The sequence below is a fragment of the Neoarius graeffei genome, chromosome 18 (assembly GCF_027579695.1).
Source record: "Neoarius graeffei isolate fNeoGra1 chromosome 18, fNeoGra1.pri, whole genome shotgun sequence".
NCBI classification, from domain to species: Eukaryota; Metazoa; Chordata; class Actinopteri; order Siluriformes; family Ariidae; genus Neoarius; species Neoarius graeffei.
In genome coordinates, this window is record NC_083586.1 from 55,460,630 (window position 1) to 55,479,434 (window position 18,805).

Below are 18,805 nucleotides of genomic sequence, written 5' to 3' on the forward strand. Positions count from 1 at the left end.
GAGTACACACACTACTGAGCAATTCCAGCGTTATGGACGTGACACTTGAACTCAAAATGGCAACAAATGACTCAGTGCATGTTTTATTGTCTCCCAGTATTTAAACAGGTGTTGCATATTTTAAGGCTGTACCATACTGGAGAAGTGATAGAACAAGAACAATCCCCATAGTACATCTAGGGCATGCCAGAAAATGCCAATAAAAGATGCGTTATGGATGTGACAGAAAAAGTATCACTTTTCTTGGGTGACTGTACATTTTTATCAAACTCTGTGAAATTGTAAACCTAATGTCGAAATGGAGAGATCAATTTGATAGAGGGGTCCAAGGTGAATATTTAAAAAAATCTTTGTTTAAAATATTTTGTATTTCATGCAGAGTTTCGGAAGGAAAAGTCAGCGTTATGGATGTGACGAAATTCCGTTATGGATGTGACGCGTCTGAAATAGACATGGCGTATGTTTAGAAAATCAGCAATTTAACCACCATAACCCTTTGAAAAACTCTCTAAATATCAGCTAAAACTATCAAAGTTCTTAAATAATATTTAGGATGGCTATTGTTTTGCTGTTTTGTGGATTTTTGCATACATTTCTGTGGCTTGTGGCAATAATATAGAATTGTACATGATCAAAGTTGATTTTAGCTTGGGGTTTACATTATAAGAAAGAAAGACTGACAGTGACATATTAGGTTGGTTACAAATTGGTTCAACTTATTCACATCTGTAAAATACAGGCCTAGGTGAGATCTCTGGGAGTGGTTTTGATGTATTACATGTTGCTTTATTTTTGCATGGTGAGGTTGACATTTACATGGAATTGCCCTACTATTAATTGAGTGTCTACTGGTTCTCCAGATACACCGAGCTGCTGGATAAATTGGCAAATCAGTATGAAGTAATTACATCATTGGTTTGGCATTTAAAAAAAAAAAAAAGAGAAGATAGGCTGGTACATGGTAACAAAAGAAATGATTGCGTGCTGTGTATCAATTTGGTTTACGGACTTAAGACAAAAAGTCACCCCAAGCAATTATGGAATAACCAAAAAAAAAAAAAACGGTCACATGATTTATAAATGTTGTGTCAAATGTCAGCAGCAGACTCGCTTTAAAAAGCCTGAGAAAATGTGAGAAGCGACAAAGTTTCAGTCTCTCTTTTAAAAGAACGCCGCTCTCAGAGATAATTATAGGGATTCTTGTCCAAAAGACAGGTCTTTCTTGCTTGGCGTTTTACTTGATGGCTCGTCAGACAACAAAACAATGTTGTAAAAGTAAAACGTGTTAATTAGGCAACAAAGCATATCTTGTTTTGGAGTCAGTCACCTTGAACAGTAATTACACCATTAAAATGTACCATCAAACAGTAAATGCATGCGTGCATAGGTCTGGGCACGTGACAATCAGAGGAGTGAAATGCCTTAAAGGAATTAGTTATGGAGTAAAATACGCACTTGATTCAATTCCATATAGCCACACTGTCGGGCTCGTTAATTAAAGCTATACTGCCCTTCAGATTTTTCAAGTGTAGGTCATAAAAAGAATCCCCCCCCCCCGACCAGTGGTTACGTTAGACTTTTTCATTGGCCGTCATTCTGACGGACAGGGTCGTAAAAATTCCGTCATTGTCCATTATTATCTGTCCTTTTATTTTAACTTTTAAATGACAATGTATATAGGCTATAAATGCTATATATTTAATAACTTGTGTTTTCATGGACTCATTTTCATTTAAAAATTAATTCACAGAACAAGCTTGTATTATTTAATCATTTATTTATGTATTTATGACGCAAAAAGATGAACAGAGATTCTGACGTTCGGTCACTTGTGAACCCATTTTCCCTCCGCTAAAAACATTGCGGCTGTTGTGCCTTAACGGGCATACCGCATGAACAATGTTATTTTACAACGTAGCAAGACAATTGCAGTTCAAATATGAACAGTCCACTACAACGATTTAAGTGACAATCTAATTTGACCCGTTTGCGTGAGCTCAAACCTTCCTTCTGGCCCGCATGGATTTAAATTGGGAGCTCGCTTGTGCATAATCAAAGTCGTCAATGGAGACTGCTGCCGAGGCAACTGTCATTAAATTTTGTGCCTTTGCCTCGGACAGACGACTTCTCATTGACGTTTTAATTTTATTCTGAAGGCTGAACCCGCGCTCTGCTGCGACACTGGAGGCTGGAATAACCAGCGCCACTTCAGCCAAAGTTCTGAAGTCGGGAAACATTTCTCCCAGGGAAGTGATCAGAAGCCGGCAAGAGCCTCTGAAAGTTGGATTTCCCGACCCTGCTAGTACTCTCTTCATAGGGAGGAAATCCTGCAGCATGCGGTCTTTCTGCACCAGTGGTGCAGCTGCACCCCGCGTCTCGGCTCGGCGGAGCCTGGAACCTGACGCGGAAGGTCTTAAATAAAACGAAGTTATGTTTAAATGTTAGTTTGTCTACCCGTGCTCTCATTAAAATGATAGTTTAGCAGATATTCGAGCAGTGATGTTCCGAAGTTTCCTAAGCTTGCTGGGGAAGAATACAATAAATCGATGTTTCATTTTAAAAACAAGAAAACAACTAGCCTAAATGAGTGCTATTGTACAGGCAGGGAAATGACACAAACAACCCAATGCATCTCTTTTTTTAATAGCAAAAATGACGTGTCTTCTGCAGAGAAGGGAAACATTAATACATCTCACTGTGCTAGTGGTTAGAAAAGTCCTAGCGCGGTCAGGAGCGCGATGGGGGAACAGCCTTGCGCAGTGGCTACAGTGTATACATGAGCAGCCTATGCACTGAACATCAAGACCGCCGCAACGTCGGCTCAGATTGAAAGTGACGGCAGTGAAGACTATGTACGGTATACTGTATGTAAGAAAACTCTGCCACAACTTGCCAATCATTTCAATTGTGTGTTTCATTATGTTTTATTATTGTTATTATTAGGCTATTATTGTTATTGGTAATGGTAACGGTAAACATCCGTCAAAATGACCGACGGCCTTCAGATTTTTCCGTCATAGCTAAAAAAAAATCCGTCAATGACGGACAATTGTCGGTTAACGCGACCTATGCCCCCGACACCTAATTATTTTTGTTTAGTGGACTGAAAGCTACCGAATTCAAATCACAGACTTCTAATTTTATTTTATATTATAACAATTAGTGAATTTATCTCCACATGGCCCTAAATTCTCTGCTATTTTTTCCTGCTTCACCATGACCCAATACAAGATACTACATCATTCATCACATCACGTAGTGGGCTTTCCCTGTTCGCGCAAGGCATTGTGGGATACAAATTTGGAACGGGAGAGAAAAACGGAGGACGCGAGTGTGCGAATGAAACGTGAAAGCGAGAAGCAAAGACGCAGGATCACTTCTCACAGCACCACTTTAATAGATAATCTATTTACTAATATCCTGGAAAATAATATAGAGAGAGTGGACTACTATTAACAGACATCAGTGACCACCGACCTATTTTTAATGTATATTACTGTAATTATAGCAAGAAAAAGGATAGTAAAAATTATAAATATCTCATCTCATTATCTGTAGCCGCTTTATCCTGTTCTACAGGGTCGCAGGCAAGCTGGAGCCTATCCCAGCTGACTATGGGCGAAAGGCGGGGTACACCCTGGACAAGTCGCCAGGTCATCACAGGGCTGACACATAGACACAGACAACCATTCACACTCACATTCACACCTACGCTCAATTTAGAGTCACCAGTTAACCTAACCTGCATGTCTTTGGACTGTGGGGGAAACCGGAGCACCCAGAGGAAACCCACGCGGACACGGGGAGAACATGCAAACTCCGCACAGAAAGGCCCTCGCCGGCCACGGGGCTCAATTATAAATATATAAAGAGTGAAAACTGAAGAAACCATGATTGCACTAAAAAATGACTTAATGATACAGGACTGGAATGTAGTTTATAAAGAAAAAGATGTTGATAAAGCGTATGAGGAATTTTTAATAATATTCAATGAACTATATAATAAAAATTGTCCTATAAAGAAATACAGTAATATACATAAATATACAAATAGTCCATGGGTCACCAAGGGGCTACAAAATGCCTGCAAAAAGAAAAATATATTATACAGACAATTCTTAAAGCATCGAACTATAGAGGCAGAGGAAAAATATAAAAAATATAAAAAAATTAACTAAAATATTATGAGGATATGTAAGAAAGACTATTATAATAAATTAGTGGAGAAAAATAAAAACAATATTAAAGGTATATGGACTGTACTAAATGGTATTGTGAGAAATGGATCCAAAACTACAAATTACCTGGAGTACTACACTGAAAATGACAAGACCATAAATAATATGGAGGATGTGGTGAATGGGGGCGGCACGGTGGTGTAGTGGTTAGCGCTGTCGCCTCACAGCAAGAAGGTCCTGGGTTCGAGCCCCGTGGCCAGCAAGGGCCTTTCTGTGTGGAGTTTGCATGTTCTCCCCGTGTCCGCGTGGGTTTCCTCCGGGTGCTCCGGTTTCCCCCACAGTCCAAAGACATGCAGGTTAGGTTAACTGGTGACTCTAAATTGAGCGTAGGTGTGAATGTGAGTGTGAATGGTTGTCTGTGTCTATGTGTCAGCCCTGTGATGACCTGGCGACTTGTCCAGGGTGTACCCCGCCTTTCGCCCGTAGTCAGCTGGGATAGGCTCCAGCTTGCCTGCGACCCTGTAAAACAGGATAAAGCGGCTAGAGATAATGAGATGAGACGAGATGAGATGTGGTGAATGGTTTTAACCAATTCTTTGTAAATGTGGGACCAGATTTAGCAGCAAAAATAAAGGAACCCGAGACAACACAATGTGGGGACATAGACGATATGGGGGACAGAAATCCAAGTACAATTTTCCTAACTGCAACTGATGAAGAAATTATGCAAATTGTAAGAAAATGTAAAAACAAAACCTCTGCAGACTGGAATGATATAGACATGTTAACAGTAAAGACAGGGAATTGTGAAACCACTCACCCACATCTGCAATTTATCTTTTCAATCAGGTACATTTCCAGACAAAATGAAAATTGCAAAAGTGATACCATTGTTTAAAACCGGAGATAGACACCATTTCACAAAACTACAGGCCTGTTTCCTAACTCCCCCAATTCTCCAAAATACTCGAAAAACTTTTTTCAGATAGACTGGACAAATTCATTGAAAAACACAACCTCCTTACGGACAATCAATATGGATTCAGAACGGACAGATCAACATTGACGGCACTAATGGAACTAATAGAGGAAATCACAAAATGTATAGACAAAAAAAAAATAGCAATTGGGAGTATTTGTGGACCTAAAAAAAAAAAAAGCATTCGATACCATTGATCATCGTATATTATTAAAGGACCCATGGCATGGTGGTTTGTTGATGCTTTAAAACGGGCTCGTGGAAGTTTCCGGATGTTATATCCGCAGCCTTTCTCGAAATGAACCCTCGGCACGTAGATATAGCCTCCTGGGAGAAAGCCCCATTTCAGCCCTTTTCCCAGTGCGTCGTTTTGCTAATGAGAAGCATGGAGGCAGGGAAGGATAGAGGGTGGGGGCGGGTCTTATCATTAATATTCATGACATGTAAATGTGTTACCTCTGATTGGCTAACAGCACTGTGACGCTACCTCCAGTGGGTCAGAACAAGCGGATGTGGGTGTCTTACTATGGCGAGAGAGAAGGAACAAACCGCGAAGGGAAAAATACCGCGCGCTGACGTCATTAAGGTGCGACGCGAGGAAATAAAATAAATTCAACAAATGTTTGGGTTTTTACTGAACAAACAAACAAATAAAATGAACGAGTGACTTAAAAAAAAAAAAAGAATGTGGGTGTCTTTGTAAAAACTGTTTTGATTGGCTATTATAACAGAGCATGCTGCATGCTTTTTGGTTTTGTAGTGCAGAGTACCTGGCTAACTGCAGGAAGCGGTTAGCTGCACAGCTAATGTAGCCATTGCAAGGCTAACGTGGCACCGATTTTAAAACACGGCAAAACGACTTAACAGTTATACACTTACTTGTTCGGTGTTTGTTGCTGATGCGGCAGGGATGCTTGGTACGGACCCAGGCTTCAGTGACAGTTGATGTGCAAAACCTGCCCTGTACTGTCCCAAGTTGTGGAAACATTCATCAGGAAAATGCTTCCGACAAACATACACCGTCTTAGGTAGACTCGATGGCGTATTATTGAAGTAAATAAAATTAAGCCACTGCGTCTTCAGGGGCTCTCCCGTTGGCAGTAAAAACAGACTCTTTTCTGTGTTGTCACATCCATGTACAGCGCAATTTCCATGTTTCGCTCGCTTAGGTGATGCCATGTTGTGTCCTCTATGGTCTCCTCACTACAACTGGGCGGGCAATTCATACAGTGGGTGGGAATCCGGGGGGGGCATGGGGATCATCTCCCTTGCTGACGTAGTAAAGGGAAGGAGTTTATCAACGCGCCGTTTTGACGCGCCATTCTCAAATGTTGGGCATAGTTTGGTTTACACATTATGAAATTTCTAGCCACTGGGGTGACTTAAGAAGGTCAGAGGAACTCATTTTAACGTTAAAAAACCTCAGAAAGTGAAAATTTCATGCCATGGGACCTTTAAGTAAACTAGAAAAGTGTGGTGTTAGAGGAGTTGGGTGGAGCTGGCTGTCGAGCTATCTAAGAAACAGGCAACAGTTTGTGCAGATAGGTGACCATAAATCTGATTTCATGAACATTACATGTGGGGTACCACAGGGGTCAATATTAGGTCCGAAATTATTCATATTATACATCAATGACATATGTAGAATTTCGCAAGTACTGAAATTTGTTTTGTTTGCAGACGACACCAATATTTTTTGTTCCGGTGAGAATTTGCAGCAGACTTTGGAGACAATCACAACTGAAATAAGTAAACTAAAACTATGGTTTGACAAAATAAATCATTAAATCTAGGCAAAACAAAGATCATGTTTGGGAGACACAAAATAGATTGTAATGCAGAATTGATAACAGACAATACTAAGATAGAAATGGTACAGGAAATTAAATTTCTTGGTGTGATTTTGGATCATAAAGTCTGCTGGAAACCTCATGTAGGATACATACGAGCAAAACTGGCAAAGTGCTCAGCAATTCTGTGGAAAACAAAACATTCTTGATTGCAAATCTTTGCGTACTCTATATTACTCATTATTTTTGTCATATCTGACTTATTGTGTCGAAGTCTGGGGAAACACCTACAAAACCACTCTGCAGCCGATATGTACAATACAGAAAAGAGCAATAAGGACAATAAACAAAACGGGATACAGAGATCACACAAACCCACTATTCATAAAATCACTCACACATGTTGAAATTTATGGATCTGGTCAAATTCAGAACAGCACAAATAATGTACAAAGCGAGAAATAATCTATTGCCAAAAAATATACAAGGAATGTTTAGTGGGAGAGAGGGGGGATATAATCTAAGGGGAGACCTAAATTTAAAAAAAACAAAGGTTCGAACAAATATGAAAAACGTGCGTATCGAGCTGCGGGGTGACTTTATGGAACAGACTGGAGACAGAAATAAAACAAAGTGCAAATATAAATCTGTTTTAAAAAAAAAAGGTACAAAAAAATAATTTTTAAACAAGTATATAGAAGAGGAAGTATGTTAACGGAGGATGATGAGGGATAAATAGAACAGGGTTGATTGTTATATTAGAACTAAATTAGTATATGGTATACATGGTATTTATTTATGGGGATAGTTTATATATTCATATTTACAGGGATAGGTATGTAATATATATATATATATATATATATATATATATATATATATATATATATATATATATTTGTTTTTTGTAATTATATATTTATATATATATTTATGAAGTGTACAGTGGGGCAAAAAAGTATTTAGTCAGCCACCAATTGTGCAAGTTCTCCCACTTAAAAAGATGAGAGAGGCCTGTAATTTTCATCATAGGTACACTTCAACTATGAGAGACAGAATGGGGGGAAATAATCCAGGAAATCACATTGTAGGATTTTTAATGAATTAATTGGTAAATTCCTCAGTAAAATAAGTATTTGGTCACCTACAAACAAGCAAGATTTCTGGCTCTCACAGACCTGTAACTTCTTTAAGAGGCTCCTCTGTCCTCCACTCGTTACCTGTATTAATGGCACCTGCTTGAACTCGTTATCAGTATAAAAAAAGACACCTGTCCACAACCTCAAACAGTCACACTCCAAACTCCACTATGGCCAAGACCAAAGAGCTGTCAAAGGACACCAGAAACAAAATTGTAGACCTGCACCAGGCTGGGAAGACTGAATCTGCAATAGGTAAGCAGCTTGGTGTGAAGAAATCAACTGTGGGAGCAATTATTAGAAAATGGAAGACATACAAGACCACTGATAATCTCCCTCGATCTGGGGCTCCACACAAGATCTCACCCCGTGGGGTCAAAATGATCACAAGAACGGTGAGCAAAAATCCCAGAACCACACGGGGACCTAGTGAATGACCTGCAGAGGGCTGGGACCAAAGTAACAAAGGCTACCATCAGTAACACACTACGCTGCCAGGGACTCAAATCCTGCAGTGCCAGACGTGTCCCCCTGCTTAAGCCAGTACATGTCCAGGCCCGTCTGAAGTTTGCTAGAGAGCATTTGGATGATCCAGAAGAGGATTGGGAGAATGTCATACGGTCAGATGAAACCAAAATAGAACTTTTTGGTAAAAACTCAACTTGTCGTGTTTGGAGGAGAAAGAATGCCGAGTTGTATCCAAAGAACACCATACCTACTGTGAAGCATGGGGGTGGAAACATCATGCTTTGGGGCTGTTTTTCTGCAAAGGGACCAGGATGACTGATCCGTGTAAAGGAAAGAATGAATGGGGCCATGTATCGTGAGATTTTGAGTGAAAACCTCCTTTCATCAGCAAGGGCATTGAAGATGAAACGTGGCTGGGTCTTTCAGCATGACAGTGATCCCAAACACACCGCCCGGGCAACGAAGGAGTGGCTTCGTAAGAAGCATTTCAAGGTCCTGGAGTGGCCTAGCCAGTCTCCAGATCTCAACCCCATAGAAAATCTTTGGAGGGAGTTGAAAGTCCGTGTTGCCCAGCGACAGCCCCAAAACATCACTGCTCTAGAGGAGATCTGCATGGAGGAATGGGCCAAAATACCAGCAACAGTGTGTGAAAACCTTGTGAAGACTTACAGAAAACGTTTGACCTCTGTCATTGCCAACAAAGGGTATATAACAAAGTATTGAGATGAACTTTTGTTATTGACCAAATACTTATTTTCCACCATAATTTGCAAATAAATTCTTTAAAAATCAGACAATGTGATTTTCTGGATTTTTTTTTCTCATTTTGTCTCTCATAGTTGAGGTATACCTATGATGAAAATTACAGGCCTCTCTCATCTTTTTAAGTGGGAGAACTTGCACAATTGGTGACTGACTAAATACTTTTTTGCCCCATTGTATATATGGTATATATATATATAATTTTTTTTTTTGTAATTATATATAGATATTTATGAAGTGTATATATGGTATATAGCAGACCTGGGCATTTTCCGGCCCGCGGGCCGCATCCGGCCCTTTGGTTCATTCTGACCGGCCCGCGTAAGGTTAATTAGAAATTACAAAATAAACGTATTTTCTAATTCTACCCCATGCATGGACTGAATGTGCATTGCTTTTATTTTGAAGTTGTGTTCAACAAAAACGCAATGCGTGCGACATGAACATGACATGAAATCCCACGAAACCTACTGTAATCCCGCGATAACTACTTCCGTAATTTGTCCAGACCAACCACAAACTTGTACGTCATCCTTCAAACGGTCCAGCCAATCACATAGTGTGACGTCACCAGCAGGCGCCGGAGCCCGAGCCGATCTGTAGATCTGATACCTACACCGAATCGACTGATGATCATCTGTCAGCTGTGCTTCGCATCTCCACCTCAGACATTCAACCTGACTCTGATGCACTCGTTAAACACCAACAGAGACTAGAGTTCTCTCACTGAACAAATAAAAAACTGAAAAACACCAAATGAGGTGATTAGACTACAAATGTGGGCATCATTATTATATGATGCATCTTGCTTGATATTTGGAGTAGAAAGACAATATCGTGATGTCTTTATTGTGTTTTGGGGTGAATGTGACTAAAAAAAAAAAAAAAAAAAAAAAAAGGTACAAACGTTCACATTTTGTGAACCATTGTTTTGGGAAATTTGATTGAATAAATGACATTTTTTGTAAGGCAACCTCGTTTCTTCCGTACGCTTACCAGTCTTAGCAGCTTGTAAAAACAATGATATTTATTGCTTTATATAAAGAAATACAATTAATATTATGCAGAATTTAGTTCAGCCTTTTGGTCCGGCCCTCCACAAAATTTTCTGTTTCTCATGTGGCCCCATGGAAAAAATAATTGCCCACCCCTGGTGTATATATATATATATATATATATATATATATATATATATATATATATAAAATATTTTTTTTTGTAATTATATATAGATATTTATGAAGTATATATATATATATATATATTTTTTTTTTTTTTAATTATATATAGATATTTATGATGTAGTATATATTTATTTTTGTAATTATATATTTATATAGATATTTATGAAGTGTATATATGGTATGTAGTATATATTTTTATAATTAAATATTTATATAGATATTTATGAAGTGTATATATATGATACGTAGTATATATTTATTTTTGTAATTAAATATTTATATAGATATTCATGAAGTGTATATATGGTATATATTTTTATAGGTGTATTAATGTAGTTTGGATTTCGGTGTAGTTAAAAAGGGGTGGGAAATTAAAAAAAAGTATTGTACTTCTTCCCACTCCTTTTTCGAACAATGTGCGGTGTTTTGTAATGTCTTAGCTCTTTATGTTATTTTTTTTAATTTCTTGTTTTCTTTCTTTTGTATGTACAAATAGTTACATACATTTTTTATACATGTTTGAAATAAACAAACAAACAAACAAACAAATAAATAAAAGTTATATACGAAGGAAAGGAAACGCAACGCAGGACCAAACTAATAATCATAATTGTAAATATCGGCGCTCAGCGAGCACCTCGGTGTGATCAGCTGTTCGTTTAGCGACAGAATGACGGAACTCTCTAATTAAATAACTTCCTGACCACAGAATGGCCTGGGATTTTTTTTGAGATATTACAGAAATAAAGACATCACAATGAGTAAATTTCAGAAGGAACTAAATTTCACCGGTTGTATGAAATCGAAAGGCCGTCTAAGCTCTAAATATCCTGATGTGCAGTTACAAAACAACGGAGCCAAAATTGTGAAAAAGTAAACCGAGGTTTTAGATTAAAAAATAAAAATAAATAAAATAATAATAATAATAATAATAATAATAAAAAAGTCCAATCAGCAGCAATCCAGGGTCCTGATGTCAATATATGATGATGGATATCGATACTAGAAATAATCCAGCCCTCACTGCCAGATGAAAGTTTGTACTAAACTCGCTGTATCTTTCGTTTCAGTCTGCACTCCCTGAACTCGGCACAGTCGTTCTAATAATGTTGAAATCGCATTTGCCCAAGTAACTACTTGGAACTGAAACATCTTTGATCCATAATTAACGTAGTTATGCACCGAAAGTCGTTCTTGTCAAAGCTGTCACCCTGTAAATATACACACACGGCCTTGAACGTTCCCGCAGGCATGTCGTCACGTGTGTTCAGATGAGACCGAGTGACAGATAACGCTGTTCTCACACCAGCTTTGGAGACGAAAAGGTGGCAAGTGTCGATCTGTCACGACTTTGTTCGAGTGATGAACGTATTTGTTTAATTAGTGTGCATGATTTACGCATATCGTAATAGAACAGTTTTCTCCCTTTTAACTTTTGGGCATAACCAGATTTAAAATCAAATCAAATCACCCAGACTGTAATGCAGGATATTCACAGACGTTTTGACAGCCGGTTTCTGATTTGCGAGTAGAAATCACACTGAGCTAATGAAGCTTTAGACGTCTTTAATCAGACCGTTTTGTACGCCGTCGACTCCCGATTTAACCTGATCTTTGCAGGAATTCAGCCACCGAGAGGGTCAGCCACAGAAATCGACTTAAACCCGAATAATAAACGCCTTTACACTGACAGATAATATCCATATCAGACATGCTCGAGTCTTCACTTGTTCATCTTTGTACCTGTATACTGTGTACAGATTTTATTTTAGAAGAAATACAACGTCCCTGGGTGCTGCCATCTTACTCTCTCCGAAGTTCAGAAAGATACCGCACTCAGAATCCGAGATTGTGACATCACTGACACGCTACATGACTTTCCAAAGCGGAGACCTGGAGGATATATATGATATGATAGACAGCTGAGATATGAGCCATTCCACCGAATCGGTGCCATTTCCGTCCCGAGAAAATTATATGTATAAATGCACATAAAAACGTACTTTAAAATACATTTCCTTATTACGCAGAATGTCCTGCACATTGATCTGATTTCAAATTTAAGATATATAATTGTAAGGATTAATAAAAACTACCTAAAACACTGAAAAATAGCATGTGTTACCTGTCCCCACAATCTAACTTTATACTTAACTATGAAATATTATGATTAAAATCCTTCAGAAACAGTATTTCTTTTTGCACTGTTGTGTGACTCCATATCCTATCCATGGTTTAAATATATTTTTTGCTCATAAGAAATCCACAATATCTTAGTTAAAATACACATTTTAGTTGTGTCCCTGGGTTTTCACTCAGTCCTGTTACCCAAACATATTACCCCATCTGACAAATTTGGAACATTCCATAAATCACATGCTCAACAGGAAGTTACATCAGTTGTGTCTTCTCAAGGCCATGGGAAAACCAAAAGTTAGTTCTCTCATTTCCTTTTCTGTATATTTGATGATTTTTTAACTTTGACTGATAAGGTCAATGTCAACATACTGTCCTGTTACTTAAATTATTTCTTAGATGATATTTGTTTATTTTAAAAATACAGATTTTTGGTAAATCACTAGAATGTGCCAAGTGTGGTCATGCTTTTAGCGATGACGCCATGTGGCTTAATTCCATGTATTAGCTAATCCTAGGCTAAAAACTCAGTCCTGTTACTTTCAGTCCTGTTACTCATATAAAGAGTATGCAGCCATCTTTGACTTCCAAACCTTGTAAAAAAAATAAATAAATAACGTAGCCTGAGGTTGACCAATACACATTTTGAATAGTTAAATATGTGTGTGTTATTATAATCAGTGTTGAAAAGATATAACAAATTAAGTTTAATTTGGGAGTGGTACAACAAGCAAATGGCACCCATTCGGTGGAATGTCCCATATAATCGCTTCTAAATTGTTGTTAGCACCCAAAAGACACCTGAGTGTCAAGTGTCCAGGTGTAAAAATTCGCCTGATCACTGAAGTAGTGATATCTCTCTGTCTCTCACACACACGCATTATATATATACACATACATACATACATATATACATACATATACACACACGGTAGGTATATATATATCCATCCAGCCTTTGGGAGCCTTTTGTTGCCTATAAACGCTACCTCACTGGCTACTCCCAGGGTCTTTCCCCCCCAATGTAATTTTTCCTTGTATTTTGATGTGACATGCTTTTGTTTCTTTATTCACTGAGAACTGTGATTTTTTTTGAGACGGTAAGAATCACGTTGCTATGACGAAGACCTTTGTTGACGAGGATCTGTGTCAGTGCTGCGTATGCCTTCTCTAGCTGTCTTAGATTTAAACTCCATAAAAGTGAAGTCTGTTGACTCGTGGATTTTGTTGCCAGTAAAAAAAAAAAAATTTAAATAAAACGGTTACAGAAAGTTTCTGATTAGATTTTTTTTTTCTTAGAAATAGAAACCTTTGTCACATACATCATAGCACTGTGAAGGTCTTTCTCTGTATTTAACCCATCTGAAGCAGTGATCACCGAGAGAGAGAGAGAGAGAGAGAGAGAGAGAGTGCGACATACAGAGAGAGAGAGACAGACAGAAAGAAGGAAAGAGAGACAGAGCGAGCGAGTGTGAGAGAGCACGAGAGACAGACAGAGAGAGAGACAGACACACACACAGCCAGAGAGGGAGGGAGAGAGACACAGACAGACCGAGGAGAGAGAGGGAGGGAGAGAGACAGCGAGTGAGCAAGAGAGAGAGACAGAGCGAGCGAGCGAGAGACAGACAGCAAGAGGGAAAGAGAGAGACAGAGCAAGTGAGAGAGAGTGAGAGAGAGAGCAAGCGAGCAAGAGAGAGAGACACAGAGAGAAACAGACAGAGAGAGAGAGAGAGAGAGAGAGAGAGAGAGAGAGAGAGCAGTTGCACCTAGGAATTTTTTTTAAGAATTAGAAGCCTTTATTTGATGGCTCTGTGTTACTCAGGGAAACGGTTTCAGTGTAAATGGTCGCACCCAGGTAAGCCGATTTTTAGCAATATCATAACTTTTTAAATGGATAAATTGTTATAAAGTTTTATTTTTAATTTAAAACATGCAGATGGCACATCAGGGCATTACGAGAATCAGCAAAAGGCACTTTTTTGGCTTTTGTTTGACTTTAAATAATAATTTTTTAAAAATATGTTATTAAATAAAACATTAAGTGTTTACTCGAGCGCTTCAAATGCACAAATTCAATCCAGCTCCACCTCCGCAGTGCCGTCCTGACTCAGCGCAGCTCGGTCACTAACTGATTAACCATGGTAGCTGGTCGAACTGGCCTGAGGAGGTCACCAAACCTACAGGAGCTGCGTAATTCGGCATCCTCCCTCCTTCTCCTAAAACTCAATCAAGTTCAGACATAGAACAATGACTCACGAATCGCAGGAGTTCAAACCCACACAAACGGAACGCGAGCTCGTTACCGGATTTGGGCGACACTAAAAACAGCGCGAACATGCACAAACATCATGGATGGTACTTTGACGGATCGTGCATTTGATTTTAGGGCAAATAAAGCACTACAGTCCGCTTTCAATTCACATCACCTGAGACATGGTAGCAAAAGGAATGTCAGTAAATCAACACGAGGGTTACGAGCTGCAAGTTTCAGGCACGAGGGCTTAAAACAGAGCAGCTGAATCAACTACGAGCTAATAAAACAGCAAGAATAAAATTACCGTGTCAACACTGTTATTGCATTCACAGGTAAACCCTGAGAAAACACAGGAAACTCAGATGGTGGCTGTTTTGTTTAACCGATTCTGCTTTTGAAAGAATGCTTTCACAAAACTGAGTCATACCTGAAGCCTAAACTCCTTTCCTCATAAAATTATTTGCATATCTTCTGAGGAAAAAACAAAACAAAAAAAAACAGCCACTTGCAATCAGATTGGAATGTGAGAGAGTTTGATGAAAGAGACACGCATGAACACTCACTGCTCTAGGAGCTGATCATATTTGGACTGGGAGTCTCTCTCGGCCCCGACGGCTCGCTCTTTCTCCAGGACGGCGTTATCCCGGGATTCACGGAGGTTTCTGGACGGGGGAGGGAAAAAAAAAAAAAAAAAAAAGAGACTCAAAATGAATCATCACATGGAGAAGAGACTGACTTAAACACTTTTTTTTTTAATTTAAAAGTCTGTTTTTAAATTGCAGTGAAGCCATTTTATGCCTAATCTTGATACCGAGTGCCATTTTATCCACCAAAAAAAAAAAACCACAATGACCTTCATCAAGTCAACAATGACTAATTACTCGGGAGGGACGACGTGCCAAAAAACATTCTAATGTTCGAAATCATAATGCTTGTTTTGGCACAACTTGTAGAGCCATGTTTCTGAAATACGATAAAGTTTAGAGATTTTAATCTGATCTTTAAGACCTTTAGAAAAAAAAAAAGGAGGTCACAGAATCAGCACGGAGACACTTTAATCAAATTACTCAGAAAAAAGTGGCATCATGATGGTATTAAAAAGGTCACGTCAGCCGGTCTGTTTAATCATACATTCAGTGTGTGTTGTTCCTCTGAAACAGAAGTTTGACAGGTTTTACTGTTCGAGAGAGAGAAAAAAAAACAAAAACAAAACAAGAGCTTGTTTTCTCCCTCATCATTTCCACCATTGAGGATATTTCACTGAGCTCTGTATAAAATCTGGAGAGCTCATCACCCATTCCCCGCTGTAGAGACGAGTGAAGCCATCTGGCCGCCATCTTAACACGCGATGTGAGTGGATTTGGATTATGTGTTAAACCGTCGTATCCGATCAAATTTGCCCCAAGTATCTCCTGACTTCCCCCCCTTTCATTACTTCCTCTTATTTTCCCACCTTTACCCCCATTCCTTACACATCTTTATAGCGCTCCGCTTCACTGTTATTGTTTTTCCCTTTTCCAGTTCAGTCTCCGAGCATTTTTTTTGAACTGCTCTTTTACTGCTATAATTATTTCAACGGACATCATTTTGTTTTTTCTCTTATACAGTGTATCTATTTTATTTTATTTATTTATTATTCCAACACAAAGCCTGTACAATACTTCCTTTCTATTTAGGTCAGTTGTTGAAACAGGATTATTTTCTCATGTTCTTTGCCATTTTCACTTCATTCTCACAGTCATGTCTTAACAGTATGTATTGGTCATATTGATCGCAAGCTGCATGAATACTGTGACAGTGAATTATGTGACCACTAAAAACTGTTAAGAAATAACTGTGAGAATGAAGTGAAAATGGCAAAGAACGTGAGAAAATAATCCTGTTTCAACAACTGTGCTAAACAGAAAGGAAGTACTATACAGCCTTTGTGTTGGAATAATAAATTAAATTAAATAGATAAATATACGAAAGAGAAAGATACACTGTATAAGAGAAAAACCGAAATAATCTCCACTGAAATAATTATAGAAATAAAAGAGCTGTTCAAAAAAACTGGAAAAGGGAAAAAAGTAACAGTGAAGTGGAGCGTGATAAAGATATGTAAGGAATGGGGGTAAAGTTAAGAAAATAAGAGGTGGGAAAAAAAAAGTCAGTAGATACTTGGAGCAAATTTGATTGGATACAACGGTTTAGCACATAAGCCAAATACACGTGATGGGAGTGGTAAGATGGCGGCCAGCTGGCTTCACTCGTCTCTACAGCACGGAACGGGCTATGAGCTCTGCAGATTTTATATTGCTGGGTTTCAGTCACGTGACTTTTCTTAGCGGTTTTACCGGAAGTGAAATAGCTGGTGGTCTAAATGGCTGCCGTAGTGCAAACAACTAGCGATAACTTTATCAGAGTACGCTCGTAATCTAGAAGCCACTGCTGGCTTTAGATATATTCAGAAGGTTGCTATGTGCAATGGAATCGACCCCTACAGTCTGGGAAAGAAGGATTTGTCATACGATCTCGAAAACTACCCTTCAGTCGAGTTCCCCGACATCTCGAACTATCTGGTGTTGCAGACGTCCTTCTACACCGCAAAACACATGAAAGCGTGGAAGAGTATGGAGGCTTACAACTTTTTCATATGTGGCTGGGTAAAGGACCTCGGGATCAAGTCGCTGCCCAATGAATCCTGTATTGTTTTTGCCCGTGTAAGTATGTTATTTTCTAAGTTTTTCGTTTGCGTCCTTACAACGAAGCGCTGCAAGTTGAAGTGCAAACAAACAACAGTTCTCTTGATTCTGACTTGTGTTGGCTCTTATCTCTCAGATAAATCATTCACAAAGATCATCAGAAACCCCTTTAAAGACCTGGATCTTAGTTAAACAAGACGGAGAAGTGATCACGGCGCATTGTAACTGTACGGCTGGGGAAGAATTTTGTCGCAACCTTCATGCATATGGACTTTGTGAGGAGTAAACAAAGAAACAGCTGGGGACTTTAGCGCTTCGGGACTAAAAAAAGTACCGTAAAATAACGACACATAGCAAGAAAAGTACTTGGAAAACACTAAGGACAGAGCTGAGAGGGAAATTCCAGCCTTCCAAGTAATGTTCGGGAATTAGACACAGTCTCAGCGTTTAAGTCGAGGCTGAAAACATATCTGTTTAGTCAAGCCTTTTGTTAATGGTGTTTATGAGGTAAAGGTGTAGATCTGGAGGGTCCTCAGACATAGAGTGTTTTGGTAAACTGGGATGTATGGATGCTGTCAGTCCCCACTCGCTTGCTCACTCGAGTTTGTTGACGGTGTAGTGGCTGCTGCTTTATGTCCCGGGGCTCCCTCATGCCTGTGTTACCTTCTGGCTCTCCCCTTTTAGTTATGCTGTCATAGTTAGCTGCCGGAGTCCCTGCTTGTACTCAGTGCAATATGTATGCTGTTCCTACTTATTCAGGTGACATTGGGCATACCTAACCACCTGTGTTTTCTTTCCCTCCCCCCCACCCCAAATCTGTCCCTCTGAGTTACATGGAGTCAACAGGAAATCTTTTGGTGGAGAGGGTGGAGACCTCGACTGGCTATCGTAGCCTGCAGGGAATCGGCCATCAGACATTCTGTCGCATGTCCCAGACCCGGTGAAATGTAACTGAATTGTCTTTGCCAGCCCTAAGGGTCCCATCTGCATCTCATCATTGCTGAGGAGTGTGCTCCCATCACCCAATCAAGCATCCAGCCAGAGCAGGTCATGATATATTTTACCATATTAACATGCCATTGTTGTGTATTATGCCTGATGTAAAGACTCTCGTCTCTGCGAGCCTACCACACAGATTTAATACTTGTCATTTTTAGGGCATACCTAACAACCTGTGTTTTCTTTCTCTCTCTCTTCCCCCCCCCCAATCTGTCCCTCTGAGTTACATGTT

At 39.2% G+C, this 18,805-nt stretch overlaps 1 protein-coding gene across 2 annotated transcripts in view; it reads right to left on the reverse strand.

Moving 5' to 3' along the window:
* The window catches only part of pibf1 (progesterone immunomodulatory binding factor 1), a 152,926-nt gene that overhangs the window by 104,509 nt on the left and 29,612 nt on the right, over nucleotides 1-18,805 (reverse strand). For both annotated transcript variants that reach the window (XM_060899022.1, XM_060899023.1), the window contains exon 10: nucleotides 15,454-15,552. In XM_060899022.1, coding sequence (XP_060755005.1) covers nucleotides 15,454-15,552 — 99 coding nt within the window. The remainder of the gene's footprint in view (nucleotides 1-15,453; nucleotides 15,553-18,805) is intronic.